The sequence below is a fragment of the Acanthochromis polyacanthus genome, chromosome 1 (genome assembly GCF_021347895.1).
Source record: "Acanthochromis polyacanthus isolate Apoly-LR-REF ecotype Palm Island chromosome 1, KAUST_Apoly_ChrSc, whole genome shotgun sequence".
Classification (NCBI taxonomy): domain Eukaryota; kingdom Metazoa; phylum Chordata; class Actinopteri; family Pomacentridae; genus Acanthochromis; species Acanthochromis polyacanthus.
This window is the reverse complement of record NC_067113.1, coordinates 46,639,459-46,654,743: the sequence shown is the minus strand read 5'-3', so window position 1 is coordinate 46,654,743 and position 15,285 is coordinate 46,639,459. Positions and strand designations below refer to the sequence as shown.

The 15,285-nt window shown below is 40.6% G+C and overlaps 1 protein-coding gene and 1 non-coding gene across 7 annotated transcripts in view; one reads left to right on the top strand and one right to left on the bottom strand.

Moving 5' to 3' along the window:
* Nucleotides 1-1,544: 1,544 nt before the first annotated feature.
* Nucleotides 1,545-15,285, bottom strand: part of cald1a (caldesmon 1a) — a 76,353-nt gene continuing 62,612 nt past the window's right edge. For 4 of the 6 annotated variants that reach the window (XM_022218791.2, XM_022218822.2, XM_022218831.2 and 1 more), the window contains 7 exons: nt 12,484-12,527; nt 12,164-12,239; nt 11,334-11,477; nt 11,082-11,177; nt 8,488-8,556; nt 6,922-6,958; nt 1,545-3,187 (listed from right to left, as the gene is read on the bottom strand). In XM_022218791.2, the coding sequence (XP_022074483.1) occupies nt 3,174-3,187; nt 6,922-6,958; nt 8,488-8,556; nt 11,082-11,177; nt 11,334-11,477; nt 12,164-12,239; nt 12,484-12,527 (480 nt within the window). In that variant the 3' untranslated portion in view covers nt 1,545-3,173. Of the gene's footprint in view, nt 3,188-6,921; nt 6,959-8,137; nt 8,191-8,487; nt 8,557-11,081; nt 11,178-11,333; nt 11,478-12,163; nt 12,240-12,483; nt 12,528-15,285 lie in introns of all 6 variants that reach the window. The other 2 variants (XR_002596905.2, XM_022218809.2) reach the window with 2 other exon arrangements.
* Nucleotides 10,259-10,331, top strand: trnak-cuu (transfer RNA lysine (anticodon CUU)). The gene has a single exon. It is a non-coding gene; the product is annotated as a tRNA-Lys (tRNA).

Genomic DNA, 15,285 nt, shown 5'->3' with positions numbered 1-15,285 from the left:
TCGGCTGTCATGGCTCGGGTATTAAATGTGTATTTGCTTTAATGAATGCGGTCAGTCCCCGTCTGGCTGAAGCTGTGGAACAACACACAGTCTTGACAGTGGCAGGAATGTTGCGGGTGCTGGTTTCGGCATTAGGCGGCATTAAGTCAAAGCCCAAAGCATGCTACCAACACGACAGTCTCAGGAGTGAGCTTAGCACCTTCATCATCAGCATACGCACCAATCAGAATGCATAAAACACTCTGGGTAAAAGCTTTAAGGGTCCACTGTGCAGCCTCGGCATTTCTGACTTTGTGTGAACTGGTTATTAGAGCATGCCGATGGGTTTTATGCATTAAATTCAGCATAAACTGGCATTCACATTCATTCAAAGTTGATCATTTTGCTAATGTAAATGATGGTTTTTACGCTTTCATGCACCCTCTTGTCAACCCTTACCTCCTATATACGCCCTGAAGAGGAGACGGGATTAGCAGCGAGTGTCGGTCTTATTCTTTGACATCCACCCAAAGACAAGTTCAATCATCCCCCCTACTCAACCAAAACGCTCACTTAATACAGCCCTGTCCGTCATGTGACCGCATATCTTTTCCATGACTGGTAAGGACGGTCGCTTCTATTGTTGGAGGCACAGAGATGAGTTACACCTGCAGAGAAATGCTGCCTTCAACTGCTCATCATTATGGGCAACAGAATTTGGATTTCTTTCATGTCAAAGTACTTGCAAAGACAGTTGGTGGGAGTTCTGTCTTCAGAGAGAAAACACGTTTTGCTGCACTGGGAGTACGCATACTAGAAAAGGCAAATATTAGCTTAAAACTGTAACCCCATGGACAAAGTGCTTGTAAAATGCAGTATTTTGATCCATTTTAATTACTTGACTGACATAATTCTGCTATTTTGCCTTAATCTAACAACCTTTTACAACTTTCAGAGCACGAACCCATGTGCATACAGTACACAATGTGGTCAGTAACAGTAGCCTAGCCGCGCCAGGGTGGGTCTAGTTACCCTCCATAAGGCTCGAGGTTGGATTCTCCTAAAACTGGCCGGACGAATCACCATGAAGTGTAGAGTCAGAAGGCGGGCGTAACTACGTGACGACAGAGGCGCGACGATTCTGACAGAAACAACCGGAAACAACTAGCCTAGCCGCGCTAGACAACCCACGGCAACGAATTTAATTCTCTGCCAGGGTCGACAACAAAAAGGACAACAGTCGTTGAGCTCCATTAGCACCGACTCTGAATAATCTTTCCGTTAACATGTGTGTAATATATTTGAGCTTCACCCATTGACTGTATAAATAAGGCTTCACCGAACTCCCGCATCCTCTGATTTCCGGTGCTCTAGGAGCCTATTCGTCGCGCTGATTGGTTGTACACCTACCCAATTGCTGTAGAGTGATTTGATAGACAACCTTTTATCCCGCCTCCCTCCCTGTCGAGCGTGCCTAGACCCTTGTGTCTTCAGAACATGGGTGTAGCGTGGCTAGGCTACAGTAACAGAGCAGCAGAGGTAAAAAAGGAAACTTTGCGACGTGGAATACCTCAATGTCTTTATTGCTGTTGTTGAATGAAAGATACAATGTTCAAAACATTCATCCACTTGGAAACTGCCGACTTGTATGACATTGGGAGAGAGAGAGAGACTACAGAAAGTGTGTTTTGCATAGGCTTAGCGCTACGCAAATGACAAGTGTCTGGTTAAACATGGAAATAAAAGAATTTTAAAAAACATAAAATGGACACAAAGATGTAAAAAAAAAACAAAAAAAAAACAATACAGCCTTATAAAACCACTGTATTAGCGAAAAAAAACATATATAAATGTCACATTAAATCACGCGTACAAATGTTTTGGTCCAGCTCCCCTGCTCATTTTTCAGGAGCCATGGAATGTGATTGTCAGACTCTTGAGCAGTTGCATCGATCAATTTAATGCCCTGACAAACGGTTCATCATCTTATCGAAGGGAATGTGCTACTTAAGAACAAGTCAGTGAAAAATAAACATGAAAATCACAAGTCTCAAAAAAAAAAAATCATACTGAGTCGCTATGAGGCGTTTAGGTACTGTACCTCAGCTGTCATAAATGCTGTCATTGCAATCATAAGGCCAGAAGTTTTACATAGTGGTAAATATCCTTGTACTACTATCTTGCTATATGCGTAGGCACCCTGATTTTACTTTGCCCTCAGTTAGAAAAGCATTGCTGAGCGTAAGAGTGTGCATAGAGGCAATAAGGAAGTTAAAGGTAGATTAAAACAAAACAAAAAAGATCCTACATTATAAAACCTACAGCTTTTCAGCAGCAAAGGCACCATGTGCCGCCGCATTTAAGAGGAATGTCGGAAGATTTTAAAGTGATCGAACAGGTACAAAAGCTAGAAAAATAATCGGCTAGAAACAGAAAAAAAACCACATTAAACATAAATTAAAAGATAATAAAATGGCCTTCTGGATATTCAACACTCCGAATTAACTAACTGCCTGTTGGTGAATAGTTTTTGGATATGAAAAAGAAGCAAAAATACCTTTTTTGTTATGATTATACTGATGTTATAAATGATACAGTATGATATTCAAAACATCACATGTGCTAACATATATTACTCAGACCGTTGCTGCACTATTGGTAAGACATAATAAAAGTGAAATCCGCTAAATTCTAGAAGTGCTTATATTCCTATCCTGAACAGGTGAACGCTGAATAAAATAGCAAATGTGTGAAGCTTTTGCTTTAAATATAAATAAAAAAGAGATGGAAAATAATCGGAGGAGGGAGATTTCACCCATCTCTTTGGAATGTGGAAACTACACTGTCTTGAGTACAAAAGATACATCTAAATTTAATTAATTTTGTTTTCCTGGCAGGATTTTTTAGGTAAAGAAATAAGAAATGTCCAAATTTCACAGCATTGTTGTTGTTCTTTTCTTCTTTGTTTTTTTAGAAAGCAAAAAATCGTTGTGCAAAGGCACTATACGTGGCAACCTTACAAAATTACGCTGATGTTGTTTCGGTACAGTGCTCGGACAGCGTCTCTCCTGTCCCTCCGTGGTCTTAAGGGTCCCCTCTCGGGATGTGTGGTCACTATTTGGTTCTTAAGAAAAAGTCAAAAGGAAGAGTCTTGGATTGTCGTGGTCCCCAGCTTTAGTGGCTCCTTCGAGACATTAGTGTCCCATACCTGGTGAAAGACACAGAACGAGTCTATTAGTGGTTTATATAGAAGTCTGCAGACAGGTGTGGGTTAATGAGGCTGATCTTCTGACACAGAAGGTCAAACTAAGCAGCAAACACCTTGGTGAAGTTCTGAACTAATGCAAGTTAACTGCAGTCACTTTAAAGGCTACTTGATGCTGGCGCCATAAAAACTGTGTTGAACTTACTTCAAACACAAAAGTTACCCCACTAACCTTTATAAAGGCTATTTTTGATCAATCCCTTAAGCTTTCATCAGACATGTTGGCATGGTGCCTTAGCATTTAGCTCAAAAGGTTAAGTACGGCCTCGCAAAGCCCCAAGTGAAGACATTTAGGATGTATTTCATTATCCAAATGCACATAAAAGATTTTTCTAGCGCATATTGACGATTCAGTTCAATGTTCACGGTGTAACAGATTAAAAACAGGTGATGAAGCACTAACTGCATGAGATATTGTATTATATGTGACTGTCAGCTTAAACTCTAAGCAAATTTAAATTTTAACTCCTTTAGTCCTTTAGTTTTATTATCGAATGTCCTAAAATATTCAGAATATTTGTTTGGTTATTTAATTTAATACAAAGTAGAGTAACAGCAGTTATTCTCTGACATTTTTGCATTCTTACCACATTAAGTGGGACAAACGTTGAGCAGATTAACCCTCTGAATCCACTGAAGTTTCTGACAGTTTTTTGCTCCGGTCACATTTTTACTCACTGTGGTTTTATTTTTTACAGCAATACAAATTCCTGCACCTCTATCAAAACAGCGCAACCATTACTAGAAGGAAAGACAATTCAATGCTGTCCTCTGTGCAATTCGACACAGTGAAATGAGAAAAAAAGGGAAAAATCAAATGAAGAGGTACAACATATGTCCACAAGTGTTAGTAATACTGGAAAAAAAGCTGACTTTACATATCAGAAATATTTTCTGAGGCACATTTAGTCTTTTGTCTAACTGACTCCTATCTGCTCTATATAAAACAGTATCTGCAGTCCAGCCACAAAAAAAACAATTGTGTTATGTGACTGTAGCTCAGAGCTAAATCAGTAATTACTAAGGGCAGAATATTTAGATTTTTACAGAACCATTTTAGTGCAAAGGTTATATTTTGGGCAAATTTTTAAATGAGACATGCGGAATAAAGTGATTTTAATAAAATTCCACAGTTTTAAGCCTAGATTTGGTTACATTTTCTGACAGAACAGCTCAGACATATTTCAGAAAGACAGTTTCTACAGATTCTGGCTCTGATAAGTGGTGTATTTTTGTCATTTTTTGAAACATAGCATGCCTTTCAAACCCACAAGACATGTTGGAGGTGCAGGAGGTTAAAGTTCAATTGTACACAACAACAGTACTCTATTGCATCCTGAAGAGAAACATTGTCTGATGAGCATAAATTGTCAATAGTTTTCCAAAAAACTACAATTAACTTTAAAACCATAAAGTTCTCGGTATAATACAGTGTCTGAGAGTTAAATATACGCCTACTCTATTTCCAAAATGGTCTATGTTATTTTGGAAGCTCTCTATTAGAGTCAGGCATGTGGAGAGTGTGTGGCTGCTGCTTGTATGCGGCCCACTGTAGTGTCAAATGTCTATAAGGTCTTGCAGCCAACTCCTCGCCAGAAATCCAAAATGTGTAGAAATCCTCTGTCATCCCCTGAGACACACTGCGATGGTGTGCTAATCTCCAACATACCAGCTATTAATGCGACAAACCAGCCTGGCAGGAAGGCCGCTTCCAAGACCCCCCCGGCTCTGAACAGCACAAGTGGAAGGGTCTGAGTGGCGTCGAGATGGCTGTTGAGTGCACGTTTATAGAGGTGAAATTGGTGTGTGATCCTGAGCGCTGAACAAGGAACATATTACGCCGGCATGTACAGAATCCCTCAAGGCCGAAACCCCTCTTCTGCCCGCTGGCGAGGGCGTAGGGGGATTTTCAAAATAGCACGCAATGTTTAAGTGGCATCCTGAAACGCTGTGGAGCCAAACAAAAGGCCAGACAGCGAACTGGAAAAGGCTGAAGGGGAGGCTGGTTACTGGTTTTGAAACACATGGTGCTGTATAAATCAAAGACAACTGACAACATGGCACACTTAACCAGAAGGTCACACCTCCAATCTGTGAAAAAATTGCCGTCCTGCTGAAACGCCCGGACATTTGTCCGAACAAACACAACGGAGTGAGGAATCATGTGCACGACCTTTATGACCTACTTCTACTGAACGGATGTTGGTGTGAATTGAACTTCTGTGCTCTCTGTTTGCCCTCCAAAAGACTCCTGGTTTACACAATGAGACAACCTATGTCCTTGTTGTTTTCTAAACTGTCTAGTGGGTAATGGCGATAAAATGATAGCTCAGAAAATTGTTCAATAAGGTGTTGCATTCGATGCAAACCACCATGAAGACATATAAAAAAACTAGGGATCGACTAATTATTTAGCCTGACATTTGACATTCTTCCCATTATCGGTAGTGTTGTTTTTATAAACAGATTACCTATAAAACTAATTAAATGCGCTGCTGCTTCAGCTCTCTCAGTCTGTAATCGCTCTGTGGTCTCAGCACTATCTGATTGGTTACAGATCTCGATTAACAGCTAATCAACACTGAAAGCTGCTGTTTACATACAGGGACAGATTAGCACATTAGCAGAACAGAGCAGCTCCAGTGAATTAGCAGAGTTGTGTTTCAAAGGTTAGCTAGCAGATACTGCTAAAGTTTTAAGATCCATCTTATATATATCGTCATACTCAATTTCCATGTTCACTGGAAATGCCCAAATAATTCACTTGTGGCTGTCAGTGCAGCCACACTAGGCTAAAACTATCTGGACTACCATAACATCTATCTACATGAAGAATCATTTTAAAAATGTGCTCTAATTGACAAACAAGCCTCTCAATCAAAAGCACAACTTGCTAAATCTTCAAAAGAAGCACAAATCAGGACATTAGCTACTTTTGAAATGGCTGAGGTGAACGGCTAGCAGATTACCCTCAAACAATGTCTGGAAAAAAATAACATAATGCTGTAAGATACGGGCTTTAGTGGGCATTTTAAAGTCATAGAACCGTAAAAGAATAGCAAAACAGCAAATGCTTTACTTGTTTTCTTTATTTATTGTGTCTTGAAGTGAAGTAATTCCTTTATCCTTATTTACTTTGATTTATGTCCATTTTTTTGTGTGCGTGTGTTTTATAGTTGTGTTAACATTGAAATATTACCCGTGCACCTTGATAAATAGGCCAAGAAGTTAAAAATTTAAATAAGATGGTCAAATTGAACCTTTTTTCTTGTGGTATTTATTGAAACCATGCTTCTAAAAATGTCAAGAAACAACACGGACTGAAACAAAACCATCAGTTTTTGCCAAATGTCTCTTGAAATAGTCTATGTGATGCCAGTAAGCATGAAAAGACACACTGCCACTGTCACTGCAACTCATTTTGGTCATTACAATGCTTTCAACTGAAGGATTTAAAACCACCGCTCTTATGGTTTCTGAAACTAATTAGAAAAATGAAAAAAACACAACAACAAAAACACTGTGGCCAGGCTAGGAACAAGGCAGTATTTAAGAGGTTGTGAAATGCTGACATTCTGTAAGCCACGAGTTAATTCAACAACTGCAGCATGCACGTCGCCCACATGACTGGCTGCACATTTGTCAGTTTTCACATGCGGTGTCTCGTAAAAACTCACCATTGGCGACTGATTTGGTCTCCCCTCTGCCTGCCACCTGGAAGACATGGAAACAGGAAAGTAAAACAGCAGCAGAGATGTGGAGATTGAGCAAAAACATGCGCAAAACTTCAGCTCAAACACCTATGCAGACTGCTGAACCTATCCAGCTCTCATCATCCTGCTCATTCTGTTCCTCCCTGACATCACAGCATAGCACGGTTAGCTAATGACAAGGTGGCTAACCGCTACCTTTCCTGTCCAGGGCCCTTTTTACGTCAGCTGCAGACCACCACTCACTGGCGGACCACAGCCTCCGGCCTGCACAGCAGCTGTTGGCTGCAGACAAATGCTGCTACCAGACTAGGAAGGAATGAAGGAAGGAAGGTAAGTTTATTTAAAAACGAGTGACAAAGTAGGATATCCTCATCATGCTGTTCCTTTAACTCACTCAGCTCTGCAAATACAGTTTTATTTATCTAAACAAATGAAGACAAGACAGCTCATTCGTGTCAGACTTGTTTGAAAATGGGAGGCGATAACAGTGATTTGAAGCCGTCAAAGTGCCGCTGCAGAACCCAGCAAGGCGTCTTCCCTGTAAAAAACGCTGTAAACAGTTTCTCCATTAGGGCAATAAAAAGTTAAGTGAAGTTGGACGGCGAGCAGTGATTTGTGGTTGTCAGAAGAAGGAGCGGTGATGTGATACAGCCATTTGTGAAAAGCGTTCAGCCTGCAGTTGGACAACAGGCGCACTGTTAAAGCGTTTTTTTACGACGCAGAATTTATACTGAACTGTAATCTTCTGGATTCCGTTGAGTCGGCTTTAACAAGTTATGGGTGTTAATGGAGTCAACAGCTTAACCCTTCTTTAAATCGCCTTTACTGGGGCTTTATTGATATGTTCACTTTGTGTCGTTTTATTTTACGGCACTTTAAAACATTTGGCAAAAAATCTTCACTTCCAAAACCTCTGTGTGCGTTTTTTGGGAGGCAACTGATGTTGATTGCTCGTAATGTACACAATCAAAGCCTCGTAAAGGAGCTATGAGAGTTGATACCTTTAACAATACGAAAGGTGACGCATTTGTCAAAGCATAAATGTCCGATTTTGGACAACTATGATCATTAGAGCCACAAGAAGCAGCGGTGTCCAACCACAGCAGAACAGGGCACAGCTAAAAAAGCATGACAGCATAGTGTGAGGCCATTCTGTGCGCTGAAACAATTATTCTTTTACCTCTCCAGGCTTTTTTCCAGATTTAACGGTGAGGTCAACTAGCTATGAGAGTTCTTTAAAACAAAAGCAAACAGAAGTTATTGGTACTCCCGTCAGACATATCATGAGATTATTCCCAATACCTCCCCTCCGTGTCTTTAACATGACGTTCTCTTGATTGACAACAACTGGAAAAACCACGGAAAGCCTTCCAAGACCACAAACCAGCTTGGCACAGTTAAAACTTCATCTGGACCCACTCCAGGATGCGTAATGCTCGTTTGGATTTTCCCCACGATGGGTAAAAGACTCCTGCAAATCTTTCTTCATGTGACCAAGAGAGTGAACACGCTAAATTTAAGAATAGCTACCTTGGTTGGAGAGGCGCCTTTGTTTTCCCATAGACTCCTCTTGTTGGTGACGTCAACCGGCTTCAGGTCCTGTCGGAGAAAATCGGAAAACAGGAGGCGTTTTATCGGCGGCCCTCTGCGTTTTGGAGGTCTATTTGAAAACAGTCATCGTGTGGAGGCAATAGCGGAGATGGAGAAGGAAAGGAGTGACAGAGGAGGACTGACAGACGCTATCAGGCAGAGAGTGTTTGCCTGGATGAAGTGGAAAATAACACTGAGAGTCTGAGGCAATCCACTTTCAAGAGACGCTGTCGGAGAGCAAAGTAGAACTCAGGAAAGATGTTTTAATAGAACACCGGGTGACAACATTTTAGTGCAAATAAGTTTGAATTCTACTCCCTTGTTGTTGCATTTAAAGTTTCCTCCCGCTCCACTGCTCAGTGTTTCCTATTTTAGCACGAGCCATAATCTGCCACATGGAGAGCTCAAGCATAAATATTTGGGTAAAATACAGGCGTAATACTCAAGAGCAGGGGAGGAAAGAAAAAGTTTGCTCTCAGGCTGCTAGCAAAGATTACAATGAGCTTAAGATAAAATGCTTGAGTGACACTTTATTCCAAACTACTGCCAAGTCTACAATATCCACATGCACTGTATCTGGATATTATAACAGCTGCAGGAGGAGACTGGAACAAGTTCAGTTCTGTTTGTGGCCACCAGGTGGTGCCAGACAGATGATGTGTCAGTCTGAGTTGCTTCACTGCATTATTTGAAAATGACCACAAAACACGTCCTGGATAGAGCAGAGCCAGCAGTGATATGACATAATAATAACAACAACAACAATATATTGGGGCTGCTGTAACAGTCAGGAAATCAGACCAGTGTGGAGTGAATACAGCATAGGACCACTACTGAATCTTTAACACAAATATTCATCAAAGTGGACATTTGAAAACAGTCAGGCTAATGTAAATGTTGATTTCACCCCGCTAATTTCAACATGTGCTGTAAGGGTTAGGGTAAACGTCACCATATGTGGAATAACCAAATTCTGTAGAAATCAAAAAGAAATCGCACTCCTTGACACAACTGTGAAGCCATTAGTGATTCAGCTGTGACCAATATTATAGATTAAAAGAAATTCTGAGACTTTTAGGCTGAAGTGGAGGCTGTATTCAGAAAGAGCAAAATAGAAACAAATTTAAATAGAAATATTTAAGTATCTATATATGTAGAGTCACCATTTTTTCCCCGGTAGAGAATTTGCTTTTATTCAATTCTTTCTATTGTATGATTTATGGCATTATAAGTATATCATACTGCACGTAACACATTTTCCCTTCTCTCTATTTCTGACCACGGTTGTGCTGTTTCCATAGAGATGCAGGACTTTCTATTGCAGGGGGAAAAATTATCCTACAACTTTCGTTTATTTGCTCATTTTTCACTGCAATATAGTGGAGTAATATGGAAACAGCACAACCATGGCTAGAAGCAGAGACAGCTATGTGCAGGATGAGACAGTTATGCCAAAAATCTTTTAAAAAGAAAAAAAAGGAAATTAAGTTCATTTAATTATTTATTCTATAAAAATGGAAAAGACCTCAAAATGATATGTACAACATTTTCCAATTTTTTGTTATGTTGAATACAATCTCTTCTTCTAAAAAAAAAAAAAAAACTAACTTAGAGAATTTGCTCTTATTCATGTGAGTGATTCCCATCATCACTCATCATACTCATTAGTGAACTTGCAGCCATTTTGGATGGCTTCTTTTCTTTGTGTGCAGCCCGGCTAGCTCAGTCGGTAGAGCATGAGACTCTTAATCTCAGGGTCGTGGGTTCGAGCCCCACGTTGGGCGAACAGTTTTAGACTGTGGTCATGTTACCTAACACACTATATCATGTTCCATGGAAGCTGTTAAACTGTAGTCTAAAGTTCACAGGAAACAAGTGCAGTAGAAAAGGAGTGCAAACCTGACACACATGCTACATTGGCTATAAGTTGTCAGAGGAATCGGATCACCTTGCTGCCTGAAATAAGACACTGGATGGTTGTACGACTCGGCAGTGTACAATAGATGATTGACAGCTTCTCTTCAACAGGAATCAACGCAGAATATGCCCCCTACTAAACGACAATTCACATACGGGTTGCCTGCTTCTTGGTTGGAACAGGAAGATCAGAATTTTGGATTTTTTACAGAATCTGATTCATGCAAAAGGGTCAGTTTTGGCATATTTTTGAAAGAGACCTGTAGAATAAAGTGATTTTGTTGGATAATAAATTCAGGCTGGAACAACACACCACACACGGTTAGTTCAAGAACCATAGGAAACTTGATAATGTGCCCATTCTCACTGTTTTTAGTTCATGATTCGAATAAGTTATGTAATTTTGGTGATTTTTGAAGATAACAAGACTTTTAAACTTGCTGGCAAGTTTTAGGGTTCGGAAGGTTAAGAAAAAAGTAAATAACTAGATCCAGATATTTAGAGAAGAAGTTGTTATGGAGGATGTCAGTAGTTTTGAAGCATTTCTCTGAGATGTGCAATAAATATGTGTTTCCTAGCAGCAGCAGCAGCGACAGGTTGCCACGGCGGCGACCTACCGCTGGCCTTCCTCCTGCAGTCTTGCCGCTCTCTGGGGTTTTATTCAGCCAGTCGTTGATACGGCCCGCCACGCCCGTCTTCATCACAGCTGCTTCCTGTTTGGACAGGGTCAAAGGTCAGTCAAGCGTGGTCGTCACCGGCAACGGGACCAAGCAGGAAGTACCAGTGAATTGCACTCTTTCCTCTTTCTCCCTCTCTGTTCTGACTTTCCTACATTCTCCACCACATCATTTCAATATTTTTTCTTTTACCTTGAATGGGCTTCCGCCGCTTCCAGGCGAGCTGAACACGTCGCCCTTCTCCCACATGCTCTTGATGTTTCGTATGCTGTCGGTGACCATGGGCAGATCCACGGCTCCAGAGCGAGGGGATCGAGACTCCTTGTTCTCTCTCTGCTGGGACAAAACAGTGGGTTTGAACTGCCGAATAGTTCTTTTAAAGCTTCTTTTAAAGCCCTCGTGAGCTTGCTAATAAAAACAAATCTCTGCAGCAACTTTGGTACGTCTTCAAAGTGGAACGAGAACTATTACCGATGAAGCTTTGGGTGTTGAAATCAACAGAGAAACATGTTGGATGTGACTTAAAAAAGGGATAAGCATGAGGGAGCAAAGTGCTGTTTCTGGCTGGGCAACTTAGAGACCCAAAGTGACAACAAGACTGGAATCAGATCTGGAAGATCTTTATGTGGCCTAATTAAAGTTATTCTCTGGCTTTGGTCCTGCTATCTGATGAGTCAGACCAAAACAAATAAATGTGCAAAGGCATTTAAGTTAATCAGCAACTCTGAAAAATGCTTGATAAACGGGCAGAAAAGCTCTTTATCAGGGTAAACTTTATACATTTAGCCTTCTTTATACCTCATAGTTGACCGGATTTGGCATTTGCACATAAATGTATGTTATTTTAAAGTATATCAAGGTAGATGGAGGTAAAAAAAACAACATCTTTTGTTTTTTAATGTGTTACTGCAAGGTTTTTTATTTACATACTGCACAGCAATGGGCCAAATGCTTAAATATAAACTAATTATAAACTACTTTAGTGCCTATATTGTGCCACAGATGTTGATTTTTTTGCTAACCTGAGCAGCTGAGGTGTACTGCTCCAGCCTGTTGTCTATCTTGGACACCACAGGAGAATGAGATGTCTTCACTGTGCTGCTGGGCAGAAGCAAGTAATTAGCAAACAGTACATGAAAAATGAGACCGCTTTGAATATTATACTGCACATACATTATATACAATTTGGTCTTTAGTTCCTAGACTGCAGACGCTCAAGAGGGAATTAAAGCTTCGGCTCTGGATTAACTTTCTTCCTATTCAGCAAAACAGTAGTGCTGAAAAAGCTTTGTTAGTGGGACACAAAATGACTAAAACGATGATGCTTGAGGTGCATTTTCACCTTTTCTGCGCCGACTTGTTCAGGAACTCTGCTCTCTCTCCAATCTGTGGAGGAAAGGTTAGAAAGGCGGCGGGTTATAAATACTGCAGCAGCGTTCCACTTGTGTATAAATCACCGCAGCACTTATAACAGATGTTAAATGCAGCTTTTCGTTTGATTTCTGTACATGTATTTCTTTATTATTGTGCGCACAAACCAATCTCTGACTTCAATCACTATTCAGAAACACATGTGATTCAAAGTAATTACTGGGTTTTCATGATTTCTAGCTGAAATAGCAATTATGCTCTAACTCTCCATGCAATAATCCCTTTGACCAAACAAAACTGAATTTTTTTAAAAGTCAGTATGTCATTTTGTCTCATTTTTTTAATATGCTCAACACACATTGTAACTGATTGCTTTCACAATGCTACAAAAGACATGCACATTCGCATAGAAAGAGGGAAAAAAAAACACAGCAAGCTTTTTTCTATCTCTGCCTTTGGACTGTGGGAATCTCAGAGGATTGTTTATGATATACCACTTAAAGGCTAAAAGAGGGGGCAGCACATGCGTTCCTTATATGCACACACACACACAAACACACACACAAATAAAACCTTTAAATGGACTAACTAAAGAAGAAACGGCAGAAAAAAGGTCTCTGTGAAAAAAGGGACCATGCATTCGGCTGCTACCGAATGTGGGAGTTCCCAAAATACTCCTCGACAGGAAATTCCCCATTCTCAGACGCGTTTTAAAGAGCTGTAGCCATCCGAACGCAGTTACAGTAATCCTGTTAACCCTAATCGCTTTCCTGCATATCCCTGCCGCCTGTCCTTCATTTCATCCCTCTGTCCTCCTCTGCCAGACAACACAGCGCTTTATCTACACCACAGAGCAGGGTTATGCTGGTATAGCGCTGATAACATGAAGCCGAGCTCTTGGGACCATGTGTTCCACTGGGAGCTGATTCCTGATAGCGAGGCATATTTTTCTGTGTTTTAGTGTAACCGGAGCCACAAAATGGCAGTTGTCAGTAGTGAAAAGAAAAAAAAAAAACAACATAACACACAACGGCAAAAAGGAAAGAGCGAAGAAAAAAATGTTCTCAAATGGCATGCATGTAATTTTGAAATCTGAAATAGGCTTTTGACAGGTTGAAGGGGCATGAAATTCACTCAGCACATAAATTGAGCAAGAAATTGTTCAATTTATGTGAGAAATACAAGAAAACACATCTATCTGCTCTTGTGCAGTTTATGTGTGTAGCTACAACAAACAGATTTGAGTCGCTTGTTATGTTCTTTACACTTTGGAGATTACTACACCCCTACTGCGTGCTGCAATCAAAAAAACGTTATTTGAACTTTTTAGAGCTGCGGTAGTTGATATTTTAGATTAACATTTAAAATTACGATGTGTAATGTGAAACTCACTGTTCTGTGAAGCATTGTAGGTTATTTTTAGTCTACTGTTTTGGTTTTAACAGTTCTTATCTTTATTGTTTTGTGCTTTCCCGCTGCTTTCACACAGCAGGAGCTTGTTTTCAGTCTAATGTTAAACCTGCTGTATGCTTAAGAGGAGGTCTTAAGAGGTGGTGGAGACCAAAAACTGAGCAAAAACAAGGAGGAATATTGGATTTACTTTTGGTTCTAGCTCAGATATACAGGTCAGTTAATGTGCCACAGATTACTTATTTATATGCGTAACATGTGTTTTCTTATATAGCATTCCAATTTCTTTACTTTATGAAATCGTAATCAGCGTCAGCCAAAAACAGCTGCCACTACATGAATGGAAAAACTATACAACTGTGAAACAGAGCCGAATAGATCCGGTTGGATAACACACACCTTAGACAATGTCTTTTTGACACCCTCCCCTCTGGCAGGCTCAGGGTCATGAGGGCACGGACAGAAAGACTGAAAAACAGCTTTTCCCCAGGGCTATAAAAGCCATATTGTAAGCCTGAGCTGGAGTTGCACTTTACACCCTGCATTGTACATTGCCTCTGTCTTTTTTACTCCCATATATTTAACTCTTTTAGTGTCTTTATTCCTTTTTTTAATTTATTATTTATAATTAACATCTATTGTTTACACTATTTAAGATGCTGCTGTGAGCTGTCTGATGAAATTTTGATGTAGCAATGACAATAAAGAATCTAGCTATCTATCTAGCTATCTACTGTTTCTGTACTCTACTACAACTGTATTATTTGTTCCATAAGCACACATAAAAACTTAACATGTAGCACTGTGTTACGGCCACCAGTATTGGTGTGCCGTCTGGTTTTTGGGGTGATGTCCTGTTGGCCCATTGTTTGGGGGAAATTACATGTGTGGGTTCAGCTGTGTTTGTTCCAGAGTCTCTGGAACCCCAGCTGCCAGCCATTCCAGTTGATGACACCAGACCTGACAACCTGCACTGCAATCCGGTTCTCCCCGCCCTCCGACCTTCCTGATTGGGCCACCCTCCAGCTCCCCTCCACCTCTGACCAACCAGATGCAGCCAGCACCACACCTGCAGGCTATATACCTGCAGTCATGTCATTAGTCTGGGCGGCTGGTATCTGCGACCAGTCCACCCTGGTGCCTCTGTGTGTGATCATTTGTATTTTGATGAGTATCGGTCTGTAGGTATGTGTGGTTGGGTTGGTGGGTACCGCAGACCACTTTGGTCTGTAGACACTCGTGGTGAGTGCTACAGACACTGTGGGCTTAGTGAAGAATCCATTCAAGTTTTGAGTCTTTTTACCTGTGTGATCAGTGTGTGTGAACGTGAGGCACCAGTTTTGGTTAGTTTTTTCTTTTTGAT